Source organism: Zootermopsis nevadensis, unplaced genomic scaffold (genome assembly GCF_977971745.1).
Source record: "Zootermopsis nevadensis isolate Lab colony 2312 unplaced genomic scaffold, Znev_1.0 Znev_ptg000028l, whole genome shotgun sequence".
Classification (NCBI taxonomy): domain Eukaryota; kingdom Metazoa; phylum Arthropoda; class Insecta; order Blattodea; family Termopsidae; genus Zootermopsis; species Zootermopsis nevadensis.
The window spans coordinates 13077603-13102356 of record NW_028259160.1 but is presented as its reverse complement, the minus strand read 5'-3'; the positions used below and the strand labels follow the sequence as shown (position 1 = coordinate 13102356).

The window sequence follows — 24754 nt, the reverse complement described above, 5'->3', positions numbered from 1 at the left end:
TGTTTAATCTCTCGTTATTCTTATCTCTACCTTTTGCTATTCCTAATGCCTCCACCGGCCTAAAAATCCCTTTCCTATTTTATTTTATTTTCTTCTTTTTTTCTCTTTCTTTCTTTCTTTCTTTCTTTCTTTCTTTCTTTCTTTCTTTCTTTCTTTCTCTCTCTCTCTCTCTCTCTCTCTCTTCTATTTGAGTTTGTATGTGCGCTTATATTTAAGTATTATCCCTTTTAAGATATCCTTACGTACGATACGCATGAAGATGAAACTGTCGGTTTGTGTGTTTGTTCACTTACAGTTCGAGAACGGACATACCAGTTTTTACGAAATTTGGAATTCTTATTTCTTGAAACCAGGAAGAGATCGTAGGACTAAAACTTGTCCTTAGTTCGATTTCCGCTGAGAGCGTTTCCTTTAGCTCGGGAAATAAACACATATAAGAGTAGCTCCAAGCTTGACTCCGTCAAAATACGCCATATTTAGCAGAGGTGTTCCTCTGTATGCAATAGGACACGAATTTGGAAAACCAACGCTGATCGTCGAGACGTTAACGTCTTGACGTCGACTTGGAAGCCTCGGCTGGCTCCTCAACTCGATTCTGGCAGACCGATGCCGAGTGTCACGAAGAATAGAGATGAATGGGAATATTGTACAGATAAGCCTCGGGATTAATACAAGACACTAGTAAAACAACGTCTAGTGTACGATGAAGGTTGTCACCTCACCGAGCGCCGAGATTTGAACCCGAGACCACTCCAATGAGAAACAGGAGTGCCAACCTATAGTCTGACGGTCATTGTACTGACTAGCACACCCTGAGTCATACAGAAAACACATAAACCAACTTTCTTTTGACAGAAATAGCTTATGATTAATAATAGAAATCCGTCACCATAACCTATTGGATTTGCTTGTAAGCGGTAACAAGAACTCAAATCCTGGACAAGAGAGCGTTGTTTGAGATAATAACAATTACCTCGTAATTTAAAACTGACGAGTGTAGTAAATAAATCAAATCATTTGTAACTTATCGGAATTTTCTTCGGTGCAGTATGCTGCAAAGTACATGAACTAATGGCATCCATTTGTGGATGTTGTGGCAGCCCCGCGTTGTTAAAAGAACATCGATTGTCGCATGTATGTTCATTTATAGCATAACTTTGTAATGGTTGCCTTACATATTGCATTCCCTAATACGGATTAGTTTTTGTGATGTTTCAATTCAAAGTAATTTTCAGACATAACTACTCACAAATTACAGTCGCTAATTGAATCACATAAACTGTTTGAACTCTGTGTTTCTTGTCCTCCTTTGTCCATGCTCCTTCGGATACCATAGAAGGAAGGGCATTGTTTGGCAAGCTGAGCGATTGTCAGCTTCTCGAGAGAGATTCTGCTTCGTGGAGTTAATTATAACGTTTTGTGAGGAAGTTGCTTGTGTATTACAGGACTCAGAATGACAATGTAAGCTGTGTATCAGTTTCAGGGAAAATTTATTGGGTAATAAAGCGTGAATCAGACAGCTCGCCTCCATCTAGTTGCGAGGTAGAGAATCTGTCAAGATTTGTCTGCACTTCTTGCTGCTTGGGTTACAGAGGTAACTGTGCCTTTAGTACACTCTACTTCCCAGTAGTCCAAAGAGCAATATTTGTTTGGGCCAATTTGAATAGTTTTTAATGCGAGACATACAGACGGACAGACACTTACAATCCGTACTTTGTGCAGAAGCGTTTTCGGTCCTGTGTTCGCTGGACCGTTGTGACCCACTGCCAGTGAATTGACAATCCTCTGTTTTCGTCGGAGTCAATCTTCTGGGTTGTAACTCAATTTTATCTTGTAGGTAGTTACCAACGATTCGGGGGGGGTCATAACTCGCTCAGGCGATTATTCGGCGAATTTTCGCCCCGGAGGCCCGTGTTCCTGCCCAGGTCAGTCCATGTGGAATTTATGGTGGACAATGCGACCCTGAGGCAGGTCTTTCTTCGGGTCTTTGGATTCCCCTCCTGTCAGTATCATTCGACCGCTGCTCCATATTTACTCATATACCATCTGGGGGATGGACAAGGTACCCGCCAGAGGCCCATCTCCACAGAGACTTAGTCTGACTCCATAGCAACAGTAACAAAGCCGAGAATACATTGTCGTTTGGTTATAGTTTTGTCGTTCAAACTTGTCATCTCAAGTTATAGCAGTGTGCGAGAGAGTATTAGGATTAGATATTTAAGCCTCTACAGCATAACACACTTTGTATGATGCAGATTCTTCTGTTTTTCAGGTTCAGAAAGCAGTGCCAGCGAGGTAACATACAGCGAGACTTTTTGGGGTGAGTGATATGTGAATTAATTTTTGTTTGCCGATCTCACATTTTGATGAATATGAGATCTTGACTATTGAATAACTTATTCACTTTCTTTTATTGTATTATGAATATGTATTTTGCCACTGAGCTTTAGCGAATGTCGTCACTTGCACACAGCCATCTTATCGTCTTTGGAATCTCTGTAGATCTGGTGTCGTCACATTTCTTTGGATGACCTCGACTGATCCAAACGAGAGCCTGTTACTTAATTAATTTGTAAGTTATTTGACTTTTTGTTTGATATGTATTCTCCGAGACACTCGGTGACCTAATGAGTTAATCGGGTTAATTAATGATAAGGTTAGCCACTCGCATATTGTTTATTTACTCACTGGCTTAGTTAAACATAGTCTACGTGACTGTATACCACTGATCGCTGTGCTAAATGTTTGTGTGGACAAAATGTTGCATAGTCTGCTTTATAATTCGTCACATTTCCTTCCTTTGACTTTCTTACTACGAGCTTCGCGTTCCTCTGACATAGTAAAGAAATGAAACTCAAGAACAAGAAATTAGTAACCTGTATTCAAAGCACACTGTAGGAGCGAGCCCGGAGAAATAGAGATGTTTTCTGTTTAAATTATTATGATATTAAGTTTACAACCTTGTCCTTTGATTTCCACAATGTCTCGTACAGCAGGTGTTAAAGCTTCACAGTTTATTGGCTTCTGGAACAGTAAAAGTGCCGCACACCTCCAGTATGACAAAAAGTGACCCCGCTGGGTACAAACGTTGCTCCAAAAGACCAATACTTTGCTTCTTGTCATTTTATTACAGAAGGCAGGATCAACTGGGAGTCTTTATCAGATATCCTTACGAAGAATCTTGACTTATCCTGCTCAAGTAAGAGAATGGCAGTGTTCATAAGTCGGAGCGAGGAATTTTGTCCCGTACTTCGGCGTACCGATACCTTTGTTTGTCTCATCGTATCCGTGATATTAATGCGTCTTCTCTTGTATGCCATCTCATATTCATCTTAATTAACTCGGGAAATAACTGGGACTGGAAACGACCCGTTCTTCAAGTGCCTGAGCACTGCGGGTCCCAACTTTCCGCTGGTTCGTTCTGTAGACATTCGGTAGGACTCTTTAGACGGTGCAGGGCATCTGCTAGTAGAATTTACTGAACTAGACAAGAAATTCTTAGTTTTTATGGAATTCTTTGGTTCGTTGACGTGTTCACAATCTCCACCATAACTATCCAGTTATCCTTTACACTCTTTTTTTTAGATTTGTTTCAGTATTATCGTCCTATCTAGGCCTAGACCTTAGTCTCACCAGTGTTTCTTTTTTGAGGTTTTCCGACCGCAAAATACGTAGTAGCCAATGTATTTCTTATTTCCTCTTCTGTGGTACGTGTTTCATTTTATTACCTTAATGACTGACTCCGTGGTATAAGTTCATCTTATTATTTCGATGCATACAGCAATGTTTTGTCATTCACATTGTCCTTATAATCCAGTTGTATTGCCAAATATCAGAACGAAGGAAAGGAACGAAATAGCGGACGGACAGAGAGGAATCCAAAACAGGAAATTATTTTATTATTTTAGTACGACAATACTTGGTTGTATCTGTAACCGTTTATTTTTAAATTAATGTGAACTTGGGTTCACAATCTGTGGCAAATTAATAGAGACTAGTGGTCCGTGTGAAGGAAATACGAAGGAGACACGAAGTGATGGCAAAATGGAGAAGTTCTCGTAATTGGAAATTCTAGTTGTGTACTTCTCACCAACATTATTTGGATCTGAGAAGGTTGAAGTGACAGCTGGCCGGAGAAAATGGGATAGTGACTATCTTCATAGTTTGTACTCTTTATGAAATATTATTAGGATGATCAAATCATTGAAATATGAGATGGGCGGGGCATGCAGTGCACATGGATGATGGGGGATGATACTAAAATTGATTTTAGAGAAATTAGGCGAGAGTGTGGATTGGATTCATCTGACTGATATTTAAATTAAGAAAATCGCTTGGCAGTTGTATATTCTCCACTACGGGTACTTCGTAGGGATCTGCGTCTCTCGTTATTGTTATTGGATACGAAGCCGTATGAGCAGTTCACTTAATCATAAAGCAGCCTCTCCCGAAACACGCATGCCCAAATCTAATTTGAATTTAGTTAAAACGAACAACTTTCAACTCAGTAAAATGGTAGCTATCAAACATGGCTGAAACTGGTTTCTTTCATTTTTTGTTCTTTGGATGCCTCGAGGAACAAATCGAAGAAAATGGCAATCCAGTTGTATCACTTCGGACTGCACCGGATACAGTTTGTTTTTCGCATTGGTGATTATTACTAATATGCAGTGACATTATAGCGATCCAGTTGACCGTGGAACGCCTTAAGTATACTTCTGAGCTAAACCAGGGGACAGTGGACGCACACCTTTTTATATTTGCGCCACTTGCATCGCAGACCAACGACGATCGATTACTACGGCCCAGAAATGAAATCAGACGCTGGTCCACCCCCGTGTAATAACCTAACCTAACCTCCCCGTGACTCTCGAGTCAAGGTCACCCTGGTTACTAGGCCGCTGGTCACACCTGAATTAAAGAGACCTTGTTTAATTTTAAGTTAGTAATAAATAGTTCAAACGTAAAAATAAAAGTATTTTAAAGGAAATCATTGAGTAACATTTAAGCTAATACCAATTTGCGATAGTAAATTAGAATATTTTTTTATAAATTGTTGTTATCTTTTACTAATTGTCGTCATTTATAACCCGCTGCCCGCGACTTGATAAGAAAGGTGACTGTTGTCCCAGATCTTAACGGGCTGAGAGAGAACCTTTGATCTTCGTATTCAACACACGAAGATACAACCATACTGGGAACCTACGGTGGCCCCCGTCTCCTCGAGAAATAATAGACGAGGTCCTTTTCGTTATAATCCAACGTTTATAATGAATAAAACTAAAACAATTAAAATGTCCGTATTATCAGTATTGTTAAATTTACCGTCTTAATTATTTCAATGAAATTTTGATGTACAGTTAAAACTATTTTTGTGACCAACAGTCAGTCCTAAACCTGCCTGGACCCCAGTCAAGAGTAAATTTCAAAAATGGAAGGAACCAGAAAAACACGACTAGCGAACTATCTTGTTAGCGTGGCAACGCCGCTATGACGTTTTACTGTTGACTATGTGAAGAGTGTAGCACCTTAACGGCTCGTCGTACGTATTTAAATAAATAAATAAATAAACAAACAAACAAACAAAATAAAGTTTTTAAACTGGAAACGCGTGATTTGCAAACACTTTTCCCTCTTTCATTATCCCACTTCTTGCCAAATAACAGCGTTATTTTATGGCCCCGGACTTACGGAACTCACTGTATGTGTAACGTTTACTGTCCTTTTTGTTAGTTGAACGCAGTGCAAATAAATAATTTACCTTGCTCGTGGAACTGATTGTGTCGTCTCGTGGCAATGGACAGCGCGGTTCAGTAACAGCCAAGGGGTCGTTCTGTACGTAATTACTATTCACATTTCAAATAAGTGATTATCAAGTCAAGCTATTGTCGTTAAAGACACTAAATTGTATGGACTGACTATTTACAGAAGAGACGGTCGAAGGGATGGGTTGGATAAAGCGGACGGGACGTGAGTCTGGCCGCTCACCTCAATCTAGTGACGAGATCAAGGAGGGTAGACTTGTAACTCCACTACTCCATACTTCTCTGTGACGTGAAGCTTAACACGTGCGAGAACCAACTTTATCTTTAACATTATAACATTGTTAGAATTAACCAACAGGCCCAGACTTACATATTTCGTTTTTAGAAATATTTACCGGACTAACACGGTTAACACAAACGCTTCGCCCCTGTCTTCGTACCCTGTTGAAAATGAAATGAAATGATCTTAATAACAGAAAACAAAACCTTTCGGTTTTTCGTTCAGTTTATGTACTTCATGTCAGGAATGCGTAATAAGCTATAGACGTTTCATAACCATCCGATCATGTTGGCAAGCTTTAATAATTATAGAGAAATTTTGTGTGTATTGACAGGATCAGTGACAGGCCTGTTGCCGCTGAAGACCACCACAGACGCAGCGAGTAGTAATTCATCTTCATCAGATGTGTAATTTAATAACACCTGTAATTTGGGGTTTGTAAGAACCGAGTCTCAGCGTGATGCCTGATCACAACGGGCAGTGTGCTGAGGAGAGGATGCCCAGTGACCACCGCTAATGAAATATTTGAAGGACTGGACGTGGGATTAGAATGTCAATTCATTTCTTTCGTTTCCTAACACAACGCGGTCATGACTTTCCGATTACGCAATAAACATATGATGCCACAGGTTGGTAAAAGCTTGATCAGACTAAAACATTTCATCTTGTGCAGTTAAATATTGAATAGAAATGTCTTGCCAGTCGAGTCTGCGTATTTTTCGGCGTTGACGTTTCTTTCTTTTTCTTTCTCTCCCTCTCTTTCTCTTCCTTTCCTTCTTTCTTTCATTTTTCGGTGTAATAAAAATGTTATGATTGTCAGAGTTCTGTTTTGTACGATAAATTACAGGTCCTTCGATTTCCAGTCTGGAAAATTTCCTGGGAAGTTATTACTCAAAGTTGGCTTGATGGGTGAATGTTCTGAAGGAGTTTTCCGTATTGACATGTTAATCTCTAAACACATGAAACAGAGGAGCCTGATAATATAGTTTATTGCACTCCAATCTGTCATTCTTATGACAGCAAATTATTCCACAATACTTCCGTGCTATCGACAATTAATTCTGGTCGTAGTACTGGGAAAAGAAATAAAAACTTATTATATGTTCTTCTTGAAGTCGTAAATGTCTTAAATTTGTCGCTTTATTTTCGTGTGCTGTGTATTTAATTATATTATTTTACGATGCCCATAAATCCGTTTGTTGTTGGTCAATACTGTTAAGACGATGAAAAGTGGATCTTTTTTCCGCCTGGACACTGGTTTTAAGCATTCTCTGTGTAGGATGTTCAGTTTAGTTAGAGAGGTTATGACGCTGACACTCTGTATACTTCTCGTCACGAGTGATGGAATATGTCTGCGCGAGAGAGGAGAAATAGAGTGGTTTGGTGAGGTGCCCCTGAAAATGTGTGCTTTCATTTAGCTTATGTATAGAAGGATAATAGTTTATTAAAATGGATGTTAACAAATGGGGTGTGGAAGTAATTACTGGAATCAGCTGGCTGAGAGGAGAGTTTGATGGAAAGCTGTTGTGAACAAGGTAATGAACTTTAGGGTTCCAAAAAATTCGGAAAATTTCTAGACCATTTGAGTGATTATCAGTTACTCAAGAACTGCAGTCTGTCACTGGAGGTATAACCTATTTTTGTCGTCTTGCCCTTTTGTGAAATTCTTCAGTTATGCTTATCTAAGTGAAATATGGAAACGTCCTTGTCAATATGTCATTCTCTGTTTGATTTACTGCAATATTTTTGTACTTTAATTAGGTTGTATTGGTTTATGTGTAAGTGAAAAAGATTGGGATGCAGTCTTAGTTGCATTTATAGTCATATTATTCTTTTCACTCCAGCTTTCAAGTATTTGGAGTGCCTCGTCCATTCAATTATTCATACGACAAGCCTTGAGGAACAAACGCTTTCAGCAGTTGTCAGCACAAATTTCTGAGAAACAATGGAAGGAATCACTAATGAACATCCCAGATTTGCCCAGGCATTCCGCTTAAGTACAGGACACGATTGTGTAGCCAAGCACCTCGACCGGATTGGCATCTACACGGAACCATCCTTGTAACCAAGGAGAGGAAATGGACGGTCACCACCTACAACACTGCCCAGCTTTGAAGATCAGCAAACTTTATGATCGCTACAGGGAAGCAAGATGTGTTATGGGTCAAAGATGAAATTCTACGTACCTGCCATTTGACACCAATAATAAATATGTCATTCTCTGAACTACGCTCATATACTGCATTGATAACAGGACAAGGGACTGATAACATCGCATAATCCAGTCACATGACACTTCTCTGAAATGCATTGTTTGCTCGGCAGTAAAAAAAACGCGTCCGAATGCACGTAGCTTGATACGGAAGCTTCTTGGAACGACATAGTACCATTGTTTCGTGACATCTTATTCCATTTTATAAAATGATGTCGCAGCTGAAATATGACCACAACCCTATATCGTACTCCACTGTACTGCGTTTTGTGCCTTGTACGGAACAGAAACGGGCAAAATTCTCTGTAGCTTTCCCTTCCAGTTCACAAAAAATATTTATTTTTGTATTTGTGTTTTAAAAAATACATCCGGAGTTTCAAATTTGCCACGATTGTATTAAAAGTTTTTCTTCGTGGTATTCTGTAACATCGAGAAGGAGGTTAGGAAAGTAAAAACGTGTGTGTTATGTGTTGGTGATTTGGGAGAGACATTTCGACGTCGAACGTCATTCCGCGTTCTGTGAAGTGGGCAACTTATTTCATTTAATTCGCTGCTGCTGCTGCTCAAATGTTGTATTCGTAATGAAAGTCGGATAGTTTCCTTGAGCAGTTGCTGCTTCAATGGGGCTCGTTCCAACAATCCGATCAACATTCAAAGGTTCGAATCCAGGGACCTAGTGCACACACTTACCTTCACAGTTCAAGATTTACACACACCAGTAATAATTACATTTGTGAAATGTTGTTTGTGATGTACGCATATAATGTGAAACAGATCGGTTGCCGATCTTCGGAAAGGGCAAACCACCCACATCGTAGTTGATAATGATATTAACGGGATAACCTTAGTAACCAAAGTATACTTGGTAGCCAAGGTAACCTGGTGATTCCCCCACGCAGTCACTTCCTCGCTCATCAGCGCACGTTACTGTCATCCGATTTCACCCAAAATTAAAAATTTTCAGTTTGAAAACGTGAAAATCCGTTGATCTGCTCTCGAGGCAGAGAGACAGACAGACAGGAATACACTGGGAAGCCTGTAGGTACAGTTTTGCAAGTATTAGTTGCAAACGCCCCGCAAAGCGTTAAAATTACTGTCCACGAAGAAGAACCAGAAATGAAATCAGTTCTCGTAAACCGAACGGGCTTACCGCAGAATTCCTTAACGAAGAAGAATGTACAGAAACGTCGCGATTTTCGTGTTTTTTTAATTTTTGTTATAGTTCCATTAGCGCACATGTAACCGCCTCAGTTCGGAATGCGGTGCCTTGTCACGCAGATTGGGACGTAATGCACTTTGCTTTGAAGGCGGAACCTGCTGTGACCAGCAGACCGGTCGGTCCGCTGATAGACCCGCGGGTTGTCGGGTCCCCGTTGTAGGGTGTAAATTATACATGCAGGCCGCAGTGCTGTGGCTGACCGGATGGAGCTGTAAAAGTCAACCGGAGCTCTACTTGACTTTTTATCGACCTGCTCTAAGCTCTTTTAAAGCTCTATTCTAATGACATCTATATATACATACACACACGTATGCTGGTTTAGTTTGTTGGCACTCGGATACAAAGATGAAGTGGTAGGGGGGGTGGAGAACGAAATAAAAGAACATAACTGAGTCACCTTGATAAACTTATGGCTTTGTTGGTGCTTGACTTCAGCTGGTGTTGAAAGAGAGCGTCCTACACGAAAAGATAGCGTAACTTACATTTCTTAAATCATCAGTTTGTGTCAACTGTTGCAGTGTTTTATTGCTAGTAACTTATTTTGTTGTTCGGCTTTCACTGTCGGAGACCTTTAGCGCAAGGCGATGTGGAAATTAAATTTACAGGGTTATACGTATACTACATTTACACTCGGAAACACACTTTAACTCCAACTGTTCGAATTGATTCCGATCAAATTTGGTATTTATGTGATATCTAGAGTATAAGTTGTAAAAACTGAATCATAAGCATCAGTCTTCTCCTTTTATGAGCCAACATCCACAGACCTCGGTGAGACAATTTTATTCACAAAACTTTTTCGATATTCGCCCAAGACACGTCTCATTAAATATAAATCTACTCTGTGGTATTATATTCATTTGTGATTTGTCTTATGAGCCCGGATAGCTCAGTTAGTATAGTGACTATCTACGGGCTGGACGGCCGGGGTTCGATCCCCGACGGGGGCAGAGGATTTTTTTCCTCTAGCCTCTGCGTCCAGACCGGCTCTGGGGCCCACCCAGCCTCCTATCCAATGGGTACCGGAGTCCTTTCCTGGGGGTAAAGCCGGCCGGGGCGTGATGCTGACCACTCACTCCCATCTAGTGCCGAGGGCAAGGAAGAGAGGAGCTATACCTCCACTCACCCCAAACGCCTACATGGCGTATAGTGGGACAAACTTTACTTTACTTGTGATTTGTCTGACAACGCCTAGCTTAGCTCAGCCCAGAAACACGGCCACAACATTGACATTTTTATCGCATTGCTGATATAGATTTTACATTTGTGAATATTTTATTTAATTTCCGACGTCAAGCAGTTTCTGGACGCTTCTGCTATAAAGACCGCGATCTTGTGTCTGATGATTTGAGAGCCAGTGATTCGTATTGAGTGGCTGCAGTTAGAACTGACAGGCGAAATAGCCCCCGGCATATTATGGTATGATTAAATAGAGCCATGATGGAGTTATTGAGATACTATGAAACAAATTGAACCTGGTGCGGTCAGCATTATAAAAATACTAAATTATTATGACCGCTATTAAATAACATTGAAAACACCTTTTTCGATGTATCTCAGACCATTACATGCATTTACTTCCTGGATTCTGCCTCGAGTTGATTTTGATGCAAGAACTGGTTTTGTTGCAGTGGCTCCTAATTTCAGTGAAATGTTGTCTCAAAGCCGGAGTAGCTTGACAGATGGAAGGGGTGGAGTGCAGGTAATGAGGGTGTTGGACTCTTAATATGTTAAATATTTCTGTGGTAGTGGCAACTTCTGTGCCTGCTGGTTGCACTTTTATCAGATTCAGTTTCGTGTTGTTGTTTTTTCCGCACAGAGTGGGAAGGGACAAATTTAGAAACCAACTTTTGTACTGCAGATTATTTAAGAAATGGTGGGCAAAGGACGCTAAGAGTGAAATATAAATATTACAGCAAGATACGTGTTTTCTTGCTTCAAATCTTTAGAGTTACCCGACTAAAGGAAACAATAAATTCTGAGAGTGCAGTAAGTTTCAGCCTCAAAGATCACCCATATTCGTTCTACCCCATTTGAGTTGTCGCTGTGTCAGTATGATTGAACTGACATTACATGACAAGCAATCTACCAGATCATTCTTAGTTTGTTGTACGTTAGTCAGAACATTAGAACGTCAGAGATTTAGCCTTCTATTTCGTTTGACAAACATGAATCTAGGTGGTGTGGTGATTTATACATTTGCACTATCCATTCCAAGATGGGGCGAAAAGGCTCGAATAAACATATGCATATCAAATGCGATCGTGTTTACTCGTTTCCATATTCTGCGCCTTTTCTGTAAGTCGTATTGGATCCGTAACTCCGTTGAGATGATGTTCACACATAGTCTTCAAGGAATAGAACGTACGGTCAAGTTCACGCGCATTTCCTGCCTCAAAAAAGTGTTAGAACTCGGCTGAAGTGATAGCAAACATGGACATGTGAGGTTTACTCTGCAGGTTAAGCGTGTTGTCTGTACCGGCGGGCTAGCGTCACTTCTCCACGTTCAGAATTCCCTTTTGATTACATTTAAATTTGAACAGCCACGCTGATGTTTACAGCCGCGTTAAGTGGGTCTCTTGTGACCACGGCATCCAACATCGTAGGTTGTGGATGTAAAAGACTGCCTTAAAGACACGTCACTCTAGAAATCTAATGCAAATCGAAGCCGTACACGTACGTGCTGGGTTATAAATAATTCTAAATTTAAGCGTTTAGTTAGTGAGTCTAAGGGAAAATTCTTTGATATAAAGTCTCCGGCATTCAGTCGGAATTCAATAAATATAAGAGACAACTTTATGAGGTATTTGTCGTAATGTCCATTGAAGCTTAGAGATGAAGTCGATGTTGGCGATACGAGTTCGAATCTGTTCCTGAGCAGCACTTGGCTGTGGGCTACCTGTCGTTATCTTACGTCATTATGTGTTCACAAACTGATTATCTGTTGATTGAAAGTTGAACAGATAACCAGTCTCTGCCATTGACTGACAGAAGACATAATCTGCATTAGTCATTTTACTGGGACGCACGAATTAAGACACTGAACGCATTATGATGAGAATTTTTCCATAGAATGAAACCTTCTCAGACATAAGAACTATATTAGATGATAACCCAATAGAGCGCATGCGTGAATTTAAATATGTAACGTGCCCAAATTGTTAGGCACATTTGGAAAATGGTAGGCAAACATCGCAAAATCCAGTCCTTAGAACCTGGATTGTCTTAACTGATTTAATTAAGTGGAGCTGAAGCTGTTTTATGACAGGTTGGTCCATCTTTTGCCACGTGATGGTTGACGGTATATCATAGTCAACAAACGTGCTTGTTTGGGGCAGGTCAGTGCTCTCCCTGGGGCGACAGACGTACCCACATCCCCTTCCTGCCTATAATGTGGAAGTTATTGATCCAGACCAGAACATGCCCTAGGAAGCATCATCAAGCACATACTTTTTACGTGTGTTCCAGCATCATTTGTAATTGCCTTCATCCGCGATGTTGTAATTTAGTTAAATGAGGTGCGGACGTGGTAATTATTAATTCCAAAAACAAGTTGTGTCCCAGAAACGTGATACTAATATATTAGATGAAGTCAAAGATTAAAATTACGCAATGGTGAATTAACAAAGTATCTTGTCATCGTTTGAAGCTCCTCACGCGTATGTAGGCTCGATATATTTATCTTATCAGTAGTAGGATGGTTTTACACCAGGGTTTAGTCCTGCAAATTGAGGCGGTATGTTCATGTTTGTATGAGCCTGGAAACAGCCCAGAAGTCCAACGTCGAAAACAAACCTACGACATTCAAAATCAACCATTGAAAATTGTTGTATTCCCAACGTGGAATCTCACTGTAATTCTTTGACCATTTCAGTAGTACTCGGCAAGAAGTGTTTAAATTAAACGTAATGATTACTCATCTTATTAACCAGTGTCACAGATTTAACGACGACAGCTGCAGTCTGCGTGTGTGGAGGGGGGGGGGGGGGCTAGTCAACTTTGGCAATGGATTCATCCTAATGAAACCATTGATGATACATACAAAACCAATAATGAAGATTACATTATAATATATCTTTGATTCGAGTAGGATTCGATCATATGACTATCTGCGTACAAGCCCAGCACAGTAACCCATGAATCGAATTGCATTTTGTTGTTGCGTTACGTACTGACATAAGACGTGTGAGAATAGAAGAATAGGCTTTATGAGTTCTGTCCAAACCCCTCCATTTTCTAAATAGACTCAGTACGACGTAATTAAGTGCGACTTGTCTTATTTATAATATTTTTTAGTCTTGTGCTAATAAAATGTGATTTTTACTGTGCATAATCTTAATTCTGGTTTCGTGATTTCTTCTGCATAGTCACTTAAATTAATCTTTATTGGTAACGTTGTTAGACTGAAGTCACTTTACATGTCATTGACTTCATCCTATCCAAAGACTTCTAAACACAACCAGACTTGATCATAAGACCGGACGAGTGGAGGTACATTACGAACTGCGCAGTGGTAAACCTGGTGGTTGTACTCGATAATCTAACTGTAATACGTCGTAGAAGATCGGTTAAAATTCTGCTGTGTCTATAAAAAGAGATTGGTACCGTAGGTGTGCCTGGGTTAGTGGGCCTATTAAGTGTCGGAATGTGCAGAGTTGTCCAAAATGTACCTACCAAGTTTAATGCTTTCTTTTACCCAAACGACGAGGCATAAAAATCCCATTCAAATACCGTTGAGATGAGCTTCTCAAGCCTCTTATATTAAGATGTGTTCAATGTGTTTGCCCCCAAAAATATGGATTAGTTTTTCAATCCTTCCTGTTGAAGACCTGGTGCCGCTTTGAGCGTAATCGTCCAAAACTGATCCTGCCTCGCGAAATGTCTTGACGATGCGTCTGTTCGGTCAAACTTTAACGCCAGTCTTTATCCAGAACGTTCTCTGGTTTTATCTTGGCTTTCAGATAATCTAATGTACTTTTCGATTATAAATATTTGCTGCACGTTACTGTACAAAATCGAACTAAATCAATTGATAAACAAATTATTTTAATATTACAGTGTGTCAGCAACGTTTCATCAGATTATGACCACTCGTTGCGGAGAAAACTTTGTAGGTACATTTTCGAAAATTTCGTATTTTGAATGCGATCCACTGTGCAAAGTCGATTAATAACACTGTAAATTATCTGCCCATAATTTAATGTGGAGAAAGTGTAGGCGAAGTTTAAAAATATTACTTTATAGTAAATGAATGCTAATATAACAGCAGACACATAACTAATTCATAAATTTGCTTCTTGTTTTGATTATGAGTCTGCGAGCTGTCATTCTAGAATTCAGTTTCAGCCAGTGTAAGGATTATTTATCTTGCGCTATAAGCAATTATGTTCTGTAAAGTTGGTGGTAGTACGTTTTAGGATAATTAAGGTTAAATCAATCTTTTCATAATAATGCTGGTCTGAGAAGTCATTTAATAGCAACGTGAATGCAAACAATGATTATTGTGGCAATGAGTGCGGTGTGGAAAGGCCATGAATATAAGCTGTTATATTGCATAGGCCTTGATAACAAATAAAGAATGTAATATTTATGTCCTTTCAGCGTGTGTTCCGGTTTTCATGGAGTGAATTTGTCGGATTCCCGGAATTGGGTTGGGTGCAACTTCTTAATGAATTACACGCATGTTTCATATGCTGGTAAGGCACCAAGACATTACCTGGGAATACAAACAGTTTATATAATTTTAATTTCGAATTCATTTCTGTTCTTGAGCAAGCCTAGTACTCGATGGATCACAATTTGCGAATCTATGGATTAACAATTTACCTACGTTTCGATAACACTTATAATGCTAGTAGATATCTTTATAGCATATCACAAATCAAACTTATGTGATTCATCAGTTATCGTCAAGATCCCAAAATGCTTCACGCAGTGACCATCCATCTCTCACTATAGCAATACTTCATCTTTTTAAACTTGCAGGCAAATGAATTCCTTTCTGCACACGTACCAGTTTCTTGATGCTGATTTGTCTGGACAGGTCCGTGTGGCGGTAACTCCAGACTGGTAGACCTATTCAGTAGGTACCCGGTTGGAATCTCGGCCGGGCAATGGACTATCCTGCCTTGACATTTCTCGAGGTTTGACTCAGTGTCTCAAGGCAATGGCACCCGTTCCAGTCCTAACCTATGCAGCTTATGGTCACCTTACCATTTATTTTGACCTTACAATTATTACCTCTTCAGATGACACAGCGGTGTAGCCCGAGAAGAATTTGTTCTTCTAAGTCACCGTGAATGTTTCATATCGTACGAAGTTAAAATTATTTCCGTCTTTTGCTTCCGATACAAGTTCTAACGCGTGTGCGTGATGTCGCTACGTGTGCATCAAGTCCGGACTAGTTCTGGTCGCATGGGTCATGATACAGCGAATGCCTTGGCTGACCACTGAAGGTCACTCTGCTCACTAATAGAATAGTATTTATTTCAGTATATGGGGTCAGAAGGATGTTGCACCTTATTGTTTTTGTATTTCACGGGGGTATTGCTTCCTGTTCCTGCTTCGTGACAGGTCAGCAGGCCACGACCTCGTAGACACTCACAATAGCCTTGTAATAAATGCTACAGACTTTGCGTTAACCGTCTCACAGCTCACTCATTCCACGCACTTAGCCGACATTAAAAGCCAATTTATTATTAACTAGTTTAATGCAGAGTTTATATGGGCCTTATACACCACTTTTTCTCGGAAACTAAGCAAATGCTGTAAAATTGTCTTGAACGATCAGGCGCGTCAGTTCGGAGTGAAGTCCAACGTTTCGGAGTCTTTCTCTGCCTACGTCATCAAGGAAATTTTTGTAAATAGTTTCATTCTCTTTTCTAGTTTTACATAATGAGAAGATTAATTATTTGTACTCAACTATATATTATGATGGGAAGGGCATGTAGCATGCTTGAGGGAGGTGAGAAATGAGTACGGCATTGTAGTTGAGAACCCTAAATGGAATACTTCGGCGCAATCAGCAGGATGATTTTAAAATAGGTCTTAAGTAAATGCTTTAAATAGTGTGGTATTGTGATCACAGTAATCAGCCTTCGTATTATTTAACACACGGTAAATTTCTTTGGGCGTTCTTCAGATATGAAAATGAAATTTAGTACAACTTTTAAACAGTGTTATATTGTCACTTTAAAAATGTACGAGAGTTCCAAGGTGTAACCTGGAGTATGCCTACAGGTATTTTCCAAATAGGTACATTATTGATTTTATGTTCATTTATTATAGACAAAATGTAAGGTCTACAGTTACATTATTGTAAAGTTAATCACATCAGAGATGCTTCACTCACTGCATAGCTGTGAATGGTCCACAAAAATTGACTTCTAACTGAAGTGGCTTGGCATGTCCAATGCTTTTTCTGCCTTGCTCCCGTTTACTGTGGAAAAAGAAAAGAAAACCAAGAAAATGCAGATTACTTACTAGTTTTCACTTCCAGATCAAAACAAGAATCCCCGTTAGGTAACCTTTCGACTCACCTTGACAGCCAATACTTTTGCATCTATAAATTTGATCATGAATAGCTGTTATTCATATTTCAAAAGGCGTATTAATTTCCGTGTAGGCCTCGTAATAAATCATGAGACCGGATACCTCAGCAGCGTGAGTAGCTACGAGCTTGGTGTCTGGAGTTTGATTCCGGATACAGGTAGAGGTTTTTCAATTGGCCACCACGTTCAGGCCTGCTCTGGGTCCAGGGTAACAGGAAGCGAAGTAGGTCTGTAGCTGACCTCCGCGTGGTACTAGTTTACTCTTTAAAACCCACTGTCACCTGTTTTAACAATAAACTCTTAGGCATTTTGTCCACAGTGCATTTCTATATTTTGCACGATTTTCAGAATAAACAGCATTAGTCCGCCGAACTTTGTAATGGAGACGTGATGTGGTGTCTGTGAGGTAAGGACTGAATATTTAAGTAATACTTTGATGAGGTTTGGCTCAAAGGGTTGATGCATTGAGTATTATCTCCGCTTCAGTGGGTAGTGCGTGCAGAATTAGCTTTTTATAATAAAACGTGGCTTTTTTATCTAATAACTGACACCGTCCTACGCTATAAGAACCTAAGCGTTTAGTTTAATGTAGGTATAATTCATAAACGCGTTGTTTGCGAATTTACGTAATTCATGGGTGGTGTGTAGTAGATATGGATCGAATGTAATGAACGCTTCTGGTAAAACACTACGTAGGTATACATTTTCTTTGTATTTTGTTACAAAGTAATTACATCCTAATCGTAGGGGCCTAATTAAAATCTTAATTAAATATCTTTTGTATTTTATGTAGCATAGCAATTTTTGTACGACTGCCCGTTTTTATCTTTTTCAGTTCAAAAATATTTTCCTGAGCATTTTGATTACCTGTAGACCTAATTTATGTTTTTCAAATAGCGAACGATACTGTCAGCTGTGTGTTACTATTTGTCTTTCTGCCTTGCTTATTTGTCAGGCTAATTCTTCTCGAAAATATTACTGATTCCACATTCAGCAAAGTAATTTCTTCTAAATATCCGTTATAATTAGTGTAAAAAGGATGACCTACACAGAGTGACTCTGAGGTAAATGAGTCGTTAGGTCTGTATAACGAGGATATTGGGTACAGGAAATCTTGTTTGTACTGAAATCGTAATGTATAATAAGAAGGATTTGAGGTTTTCGGTGCTGTGAGTCTGAACATGGCTGTCTTCTGGATTGTTGCGGTGTGTAGTCTGGTAGAAGTGTACCGACGTTTCAGAGGCCATCGCCCTGACGAAGGAGGCATCAAGGACCTCTGCAACGTCGATAAACTTCTTCCAGACTACACGGCGCAACAACCCAGTAGGAAGCCATCTTAATGTATAACAAGCGTAAATATTCGTAAGTGACACAATACTTGAGCAAATGAAGTATGTTTACTGGAGATCTTGCCGATGGACTTGTACGCAGGTACCAAACCAATAAGTTCACATGGCGTTACAACCATGAAGACCAACATCGACATCTAGAACATCAAACGTGATGTTGGGAGATGCTGTTTTTGGATGATGGAACTCAAAATGATTAGACCCTGCCGAGTTATGTGTTTAATACAAGTCAGGATAAAGTCGCATCCATTCAACTCTATACGTTTATTAATGAAATAATAACTTTGCAAACAAACATGCTGGCCCTACTGAGCTACAATATTCAGTGGTTCATTGTGGAAAAGAGTAATTTCTTGCGTGTGTAACTGGATGTGCCGTCATGGATGTTAGTTCAGGTCCACATCGGAAGCTTGTTTCATGTGTCACATACAGATAAAACCAACCGCATATCCACTGCCGGAACCATGTCATCATACATCAATACTGGTCTTTCTCTGTTTGCAATAAAGTTCATTGCATACCTGCAAAGTCATTCAGACTGAGCCTTAATGTAATAAGTAGTTATGCTGTGGAAGTGTTAAGACCGCCCACTAGACGACAGACGAGAGCGACTGTGGGAATGAAATGTTTTCATCTCAGTCCTCAGTCGTCTTGGGTCAACGATTTTGGCTGAATGGTTTCTCTTATTACGTGTCTTTTTTCCTCTCTTGCATCTAGTTCGTTTTTCATCAGGTGTACCTTGCTTCGTGGTCAGAGATTTTTCCTGTGTGTCTCGCCGGTATCACGTTTAGCGGCATAGACTGATTACATGTCACTTAACATCGAGGTTGGTTCCGCAAGAATTTGCTGTTCTGGTTCCATCAGCAACGTTATAACTCAGTGAGAGACTGCGATGAACACCAGACAAGTTTTGTTTAATCACACTCGTATTTAGAGGAAGGATTTACGATTTTAACTCTCGACTTGTATAATGTCTGGAAGGGGCTAATGTGCTTGTGAGGGTGGTATTGAAAAGGCGTATTTTTCTTACCCATGTCGCCTGTATACTATCTGGGTGTATGAAATGCGTATAGCTCAAGCTGTTGTTAAGTAGATGACAGGGTAATCACAGATTGGATAGCGCTTTCGATGGCTCACCGTTAGTAAACAGTGTTTTTATCGAAATCATTGTTTATAGGGAACGTAGAATGTAATTGGTTTTGTATTAAATATTGGTATTGCATTTATTTAAATGTGTGGAATAGAAATGTTTATAAATTCTCCTCCCTCCTGCTCTCTCTTCACTTTGGTCAAACTTCAACGCTAAAGAAATCTCAAAACGAGTTCATTTCTTGGCCGATCAGACCATCACAGGGTGTGATCAACCACAATACTTTACCATCATTGGTTCACCAAAGGTATGACCTACAACTCTTAAGATAAAATTGAAGAAATAAAAACTTGTCTTGGGTCTTATATGGTCAGCCACTGCGGAGGGCGGTAGGTTCACAGCAGCAATAAGCATAACGCTTTCGGAACACCATGTTCTTTTACTTGTTTGCTTATTACATTTCCTAGCGGCTTCGTACAACGAAAAACTTGTTTAAATCTCAGTTAGGGTTACATGATCAGAATGTCGACTGGGTATAGACCACATTCGGTTATGATTAGAGTGATTTTCCTCAGTACCAAAAGAAAATTCTGCAGTAGTATCTTTCAGATGCCACGACCATTGCCACCTACATCCATTGCAGTTGCTTATTTGCTCTTATACTCCCACAATTCATATGACGCTGTGTAGCCTCTGTAGTCGATGCAGAATTGCATTTACCTGTTAAGAAACTCATAGCACTCAACTACCAAAGGAAGACTCTGCCACAGAGCTTTTATATTTATGATTCTCTCAAAAAACATCTCGATATATGTATTCTGAGTTGTCTGGTGGTATCTTGCCGACGTTTCAGAGGTGATTGCTGCCTCTGTCATCAGGGCGATCGTACGCCTCAACAGTTCAGCAGACGTTCATCACCATACTCGCCGCAGTGAGAATCAGATATCTCGCGTAGGGTATGATGGCGGATACGCTGAGTGCGTTGTGAGTTGGCCAGGACGTTTCATGCAGAGGGCAGGCCGATGACCACACGGCCGAGCACGGGACACTGATCACAGAAATGGCCACCGGTGGCGACGACGGTGAGCCAGCAGTTCGCTCTCTTTCGCTGCCAAGCCCTGGCGTTGCTCTCCCCACCAACTGACCCCAGAAGTACACAGACACGTTTCGTATCTTGCAGATTATACCAAAACAAAAACAAAAATGAAGAGAAAAGAAAAATAATGACACAGCCCGCCTGATTTATATCAATAAAATGTTGGTATGCAGTTTGGCCTCATCAGGTACAACTTTTTGGTGCACCAGATTCCTATGTATAATGAAGACGAAAATAAGAAATGCACTCGAGTTAGAGTTGATAATTGTCACAAGACATGTTTCAGTTTCCAAATTACTTTGCTACAGGCTCCAGAAACATGACCATGTAAAGAATACTCAAATAGGACGTTGAAGGACTACACAGCTTAATGAACAGTTGCAGTTTTATTGTGGATTGGCTGAAATGTTCTGGCTTTAAATTATATACCGTGTTAAAATGTCTCTTATACGAAAGGAAAGTGTGCCTTGTGTCTATTTTAATATTCATATGAAGTGTACAATTGTGGACTGATTTGAATTAGTTCGGGATGGTTAAATGGTAAACTTTTGTGAACACGGCAATAAACTATCCAGTACTATTATTAGGGTCATTATTTCAAGGAAGATCAGACATTCGAGGCATAGTAATACATAACAGAGTACAACTATTACTGTTATGTTACGTCCTGCCTCAATAACTATATTTCATCCACCTTTCGAGAAAACAAAAGTATGAGACCCTTTTGGAGACCAGAATTGACCCCAATATTAAATTCGAATAAAACAGGGTGACCTGCGTGGACTTGGTTCGTTGGCTTCAGAACAGGATCCAGTGGCGAGCTGTTGTAAGAACGGTAATGAACCTTCGGTTTCCGTGAATACCTGGACATTTCGTGACCAACTTAGTGGTTATCAGCGTCCTAGGAAGGTCTCTACTATATGGATTTGGTTGCTTTGCGTTGCACTCATGCCAAAGATCGTTGGTAACTGATACATCGTTCAGTAACGAATCGACTGCACATCTATCCGCCACTATACCCACCCACTAACCCGACAGCATCCATCAGTCAATCCATGCATCCTTCAGTCAATCCAGCGATGCATGAAACAGTTCATGCTGTTCTGATGAACCATTCTAACTAGATATATCAATTTCGGATGATAAATGTAAAGTGTTAATGTGAACGATGAAACTTCTGTCCGTTCAATATTACGGTCATTACGAAAGCTGATATTTCTGAGGTTACATAAATGTTCTATTATTTCCAGATATTTAAAGCCAATATAAACGATAATATAGTGCAGAAGTATGCGTTTATACGAGACAATAATTCAGAAGAAGAGAGATTAATGAAACGAAGATATCGGTGTGTATCTGCAAGAAATGGATCTCGAGACAGCAAGTTAAAATCTGCAAAGAACGCATTTGGGAAATAGATTCATTCAATGTGGCCATCTTTTCCACTCTTGTTTCTTCAGTTCGGGCAGCGGATTCTTTCAGTATTTCTGGAACCAGCTTTTAGCTGGAAACGCAACACTATAGAATTATTTGCGACTGTCGTCTTGTAAAATGACGGAAATCACACCCGTCTTGGGTGTTTGCTCCTTCTGGTTTAGAAGCCATGTCCGTTTCATGAACATCAACCACGCTGTAGTAGGTCACACATTCTATTTAGTGAACTGCTTCGGTTTCGGTTGTCTGTTCATGGCCGTCGGTTGTCACTTGCGATATCTCTTCACGTCACGCATGTCATCAGGTGACCTTGGATATCCCCTAACAAAAAAAATTATGGAGATGGACATCTTACCACTTGTTTTTGCTGTATCTGCAGCTCACGCCCAAAGAGAATCTGACTAGAAACTCAAAATCCACAGACTTATTCTGAATTCAAGAAATATTTTTTTTTAAGTTTCGACGAAGAAACCCCACAGGAGTTTCGTAAATGTTGTCTTATTTTTCTGCGTAATCCTCACTCATCGTTCTTATGATGGAGGGAGTAAACACCTGCGAAACGTCGGCAAACTTCTACCAGACTACACAACGCAACATCCCAGAAGACAGTGTTCGTATTCTCAGCCGTAAGAACCTGTAATTCGTATTTATTTTTAAGGATGCTGTAAAACGCCTCCCTCCTTTGTTTCGCCACTCGTTACTCAGGCCTTATCGTCTTACCGTCCTGATAGATTTTGCCAACTCCTCCTTACTAATACCTTTGTCTTTGTCTGCTGGCTGGTCCTGTAGGGTGGAGGATGGATCTGTGGTCAAGCGAAGACTCACGCATTGCTTGGTCTGGTTGGTTGAAAAGAACGCCCTGAATTGCTCTCATCACATCATCTTCGGGGTCGGTCACAGGGGGTCGCCTTGCGTCTCCTTCCCTCCAACGCAGCATCCCACACAGCATCTCTCTCTGTATGTGATGAAGCTTCTGCTGTTGAGCGCTTCGCACTTGTTTTCCACCTTCCCCTCCCCCTTCGAGTTCTCCCCACCCACTCTTCTATTTACCGTGTACCTAACCACTGCACCTTGGAACGAAAACCTCACGCGACTAAACTCGACTCACTCGATTGTGGCAGTCAGACTGGCACGGACAGGTGCAAGGTGTGAGGTGAACTTAACGTTTACAGTATACCGTGAGTGCTTCAGAGAACAAGAAATGTTAATCCTCTTTAATTGTCCAACAGTGATCGTGTAGTGATACTTCGTTCAAGTGTTAATTCCGTCCATCATGATACACAAGTGTTTCTTGTACATTAATGTCTGTACAAAATACTAATTACGACCTGGCGTCAGGTGTTTGTTAGGTGCTGCATTCCGGAAACACTTGTTTTGTTACGATTGGTATATTCACCGAACTGAAATATGTTGGTGTATTGCAACAAAGACGTGTATCAGATATCGTTGTGGCAGACAATCGCAGAAGCTGTGTGAATAGTAAACAAATTACAAAATTATCCAGGTGTGTTCGGAAGTTTAAATTGTTCATATATAAGCCTGCGGTAACAGACAGGTATACTCAACGATGTTTGGGCTGTGAACTGAATATGTTAGGAATGTCTAATCCAGAAATGTCACTTTTGCTCAATATTCCACTTTATGTTATGGAAATAAGTCTATGAAACTTATACGTGTGTTCATGCAGTGAAATAGGGCAGTGCCCCATTATGTTAACGTGGAAAAATTCATGAACTGTTTGTGAACGTTATTATTGTCTTCTTAAGACAGCATTAAGCATTCTGTTGATAAGTAAGACGCAGTCTTTTATTAACAAACAAAAATTATTACACGTGTGTGATCTTAAACACTAACGTCCTGACGGAACATCTTGGCGCTGTGTGACTTAATACAAAGTCTGTGGTGTATATTTCTGGCAAAGTAATTTCGTCATATGTGGAACTGTGTACTGGAAACCAAAGTTAAGAGGTATGACGGTCGTAGCCGATCCATCGCCCCTGTACGTACGGATCTCGTTCTGTCAAGTTTGCCGCAACTGAGTGGTCACCGGCTGCTACCGCGATTTGCGACCTTCCGGTGGACGATTGGCGTTCCTATATAATGAGGGAGCTGGACACAGTCAGCCCGGTCGTGTGGCCTGCTTGGTGCTATACAGGTATTGCCCGTCGTCTAGGGTTTCTAGATTTATATAAATTGCCCAGTTAATACGTGCTTCAGTCGGCTGTGAATCATTTGTGTTTGTTTATGAATGTAGCGAAGTCTTGTGTTTTAAATTCTTCATTTGACTACAATCCCGGAACTTCGTAAGGTACGGGCGTCTGATGTTGAACGATTATGAACGTTAAATTGGGATGGATGTGGAACGAAGCGATTGATGACGATTTACGGGGGTTTTTTTAGAGCATATTTTGTCACGTACTGAAGAAAACTGCGAAAACCCCTAGTCAGAATAGCCGCCCTCGAAGCGCAGACTTCCCGAATACAAAACAGGAAAGCTAAATTCTGTTTCCGTACCGTAGCGTTTGGGCTGTAAGTAGGGTTTTATGTAAACGATTTGCATCTCACAGTTACCGCAAAAGAAGGTTTTGTGATTTAAGAATTTTCTTACTCTGACTGGACTAAAATGCGTGTGAATGTGAGTGTTGATTCCGCAAATGCAGATATCAAGACCATATTTTGGTCTCTATTGTAATTTCCTGACAGGTCGTGGGTTTGAAGTTTTGCTGTGTGCATTTCTTTCGTAAGACCTAATCGAGCTT

General features: G+C 40.3%; 1 protein-coding gene and 1 long non-coding RNA gene across 6 annotated transcripts in view; one reads left to right on the top strand and one right to left on the bottom strand.

Annotated features, from left to right (window-relative positions):
• Samuel (SAM-motif ubiquitously expressed punctatedly localized protein) overlaps window positions 1–24754 on the top strand; it is a 235900-nt gene that overhangs the window by 113265 nt on the left and 97881 nt on the right. For 4 of the 5 annotated variants that reach the window (XM_087357656.1, XM_022070106.2, XM_022070107.2 and 1 more), the window contains one exon: window positions 2273–2320. In XM_087357656.1, coding sequence (XP_087213782.1) covers window positions 2273–2320 — 48 coding nt within the window. Of the gene's footprint in view, window positions 1–2272; window positions 2321–23238; window positions 24151–24754 lie in introns of those variants that run through there. The other variant, XM_022070108.2, reaches the window with a different exon arrangement.
• Window positions 16761–23237, bottom strand: LOC110832792 (uncharacterized). The gene is made up of 2 exons (XR_002544049.2): window positions 22754–23237; window positions 16761–16914 (listed from the first exon to the last, which is right to left on the bottom strand). It is a non-coding gene; the product is annotated as an uncharacterized LOC110832792 (long non-coding RNA).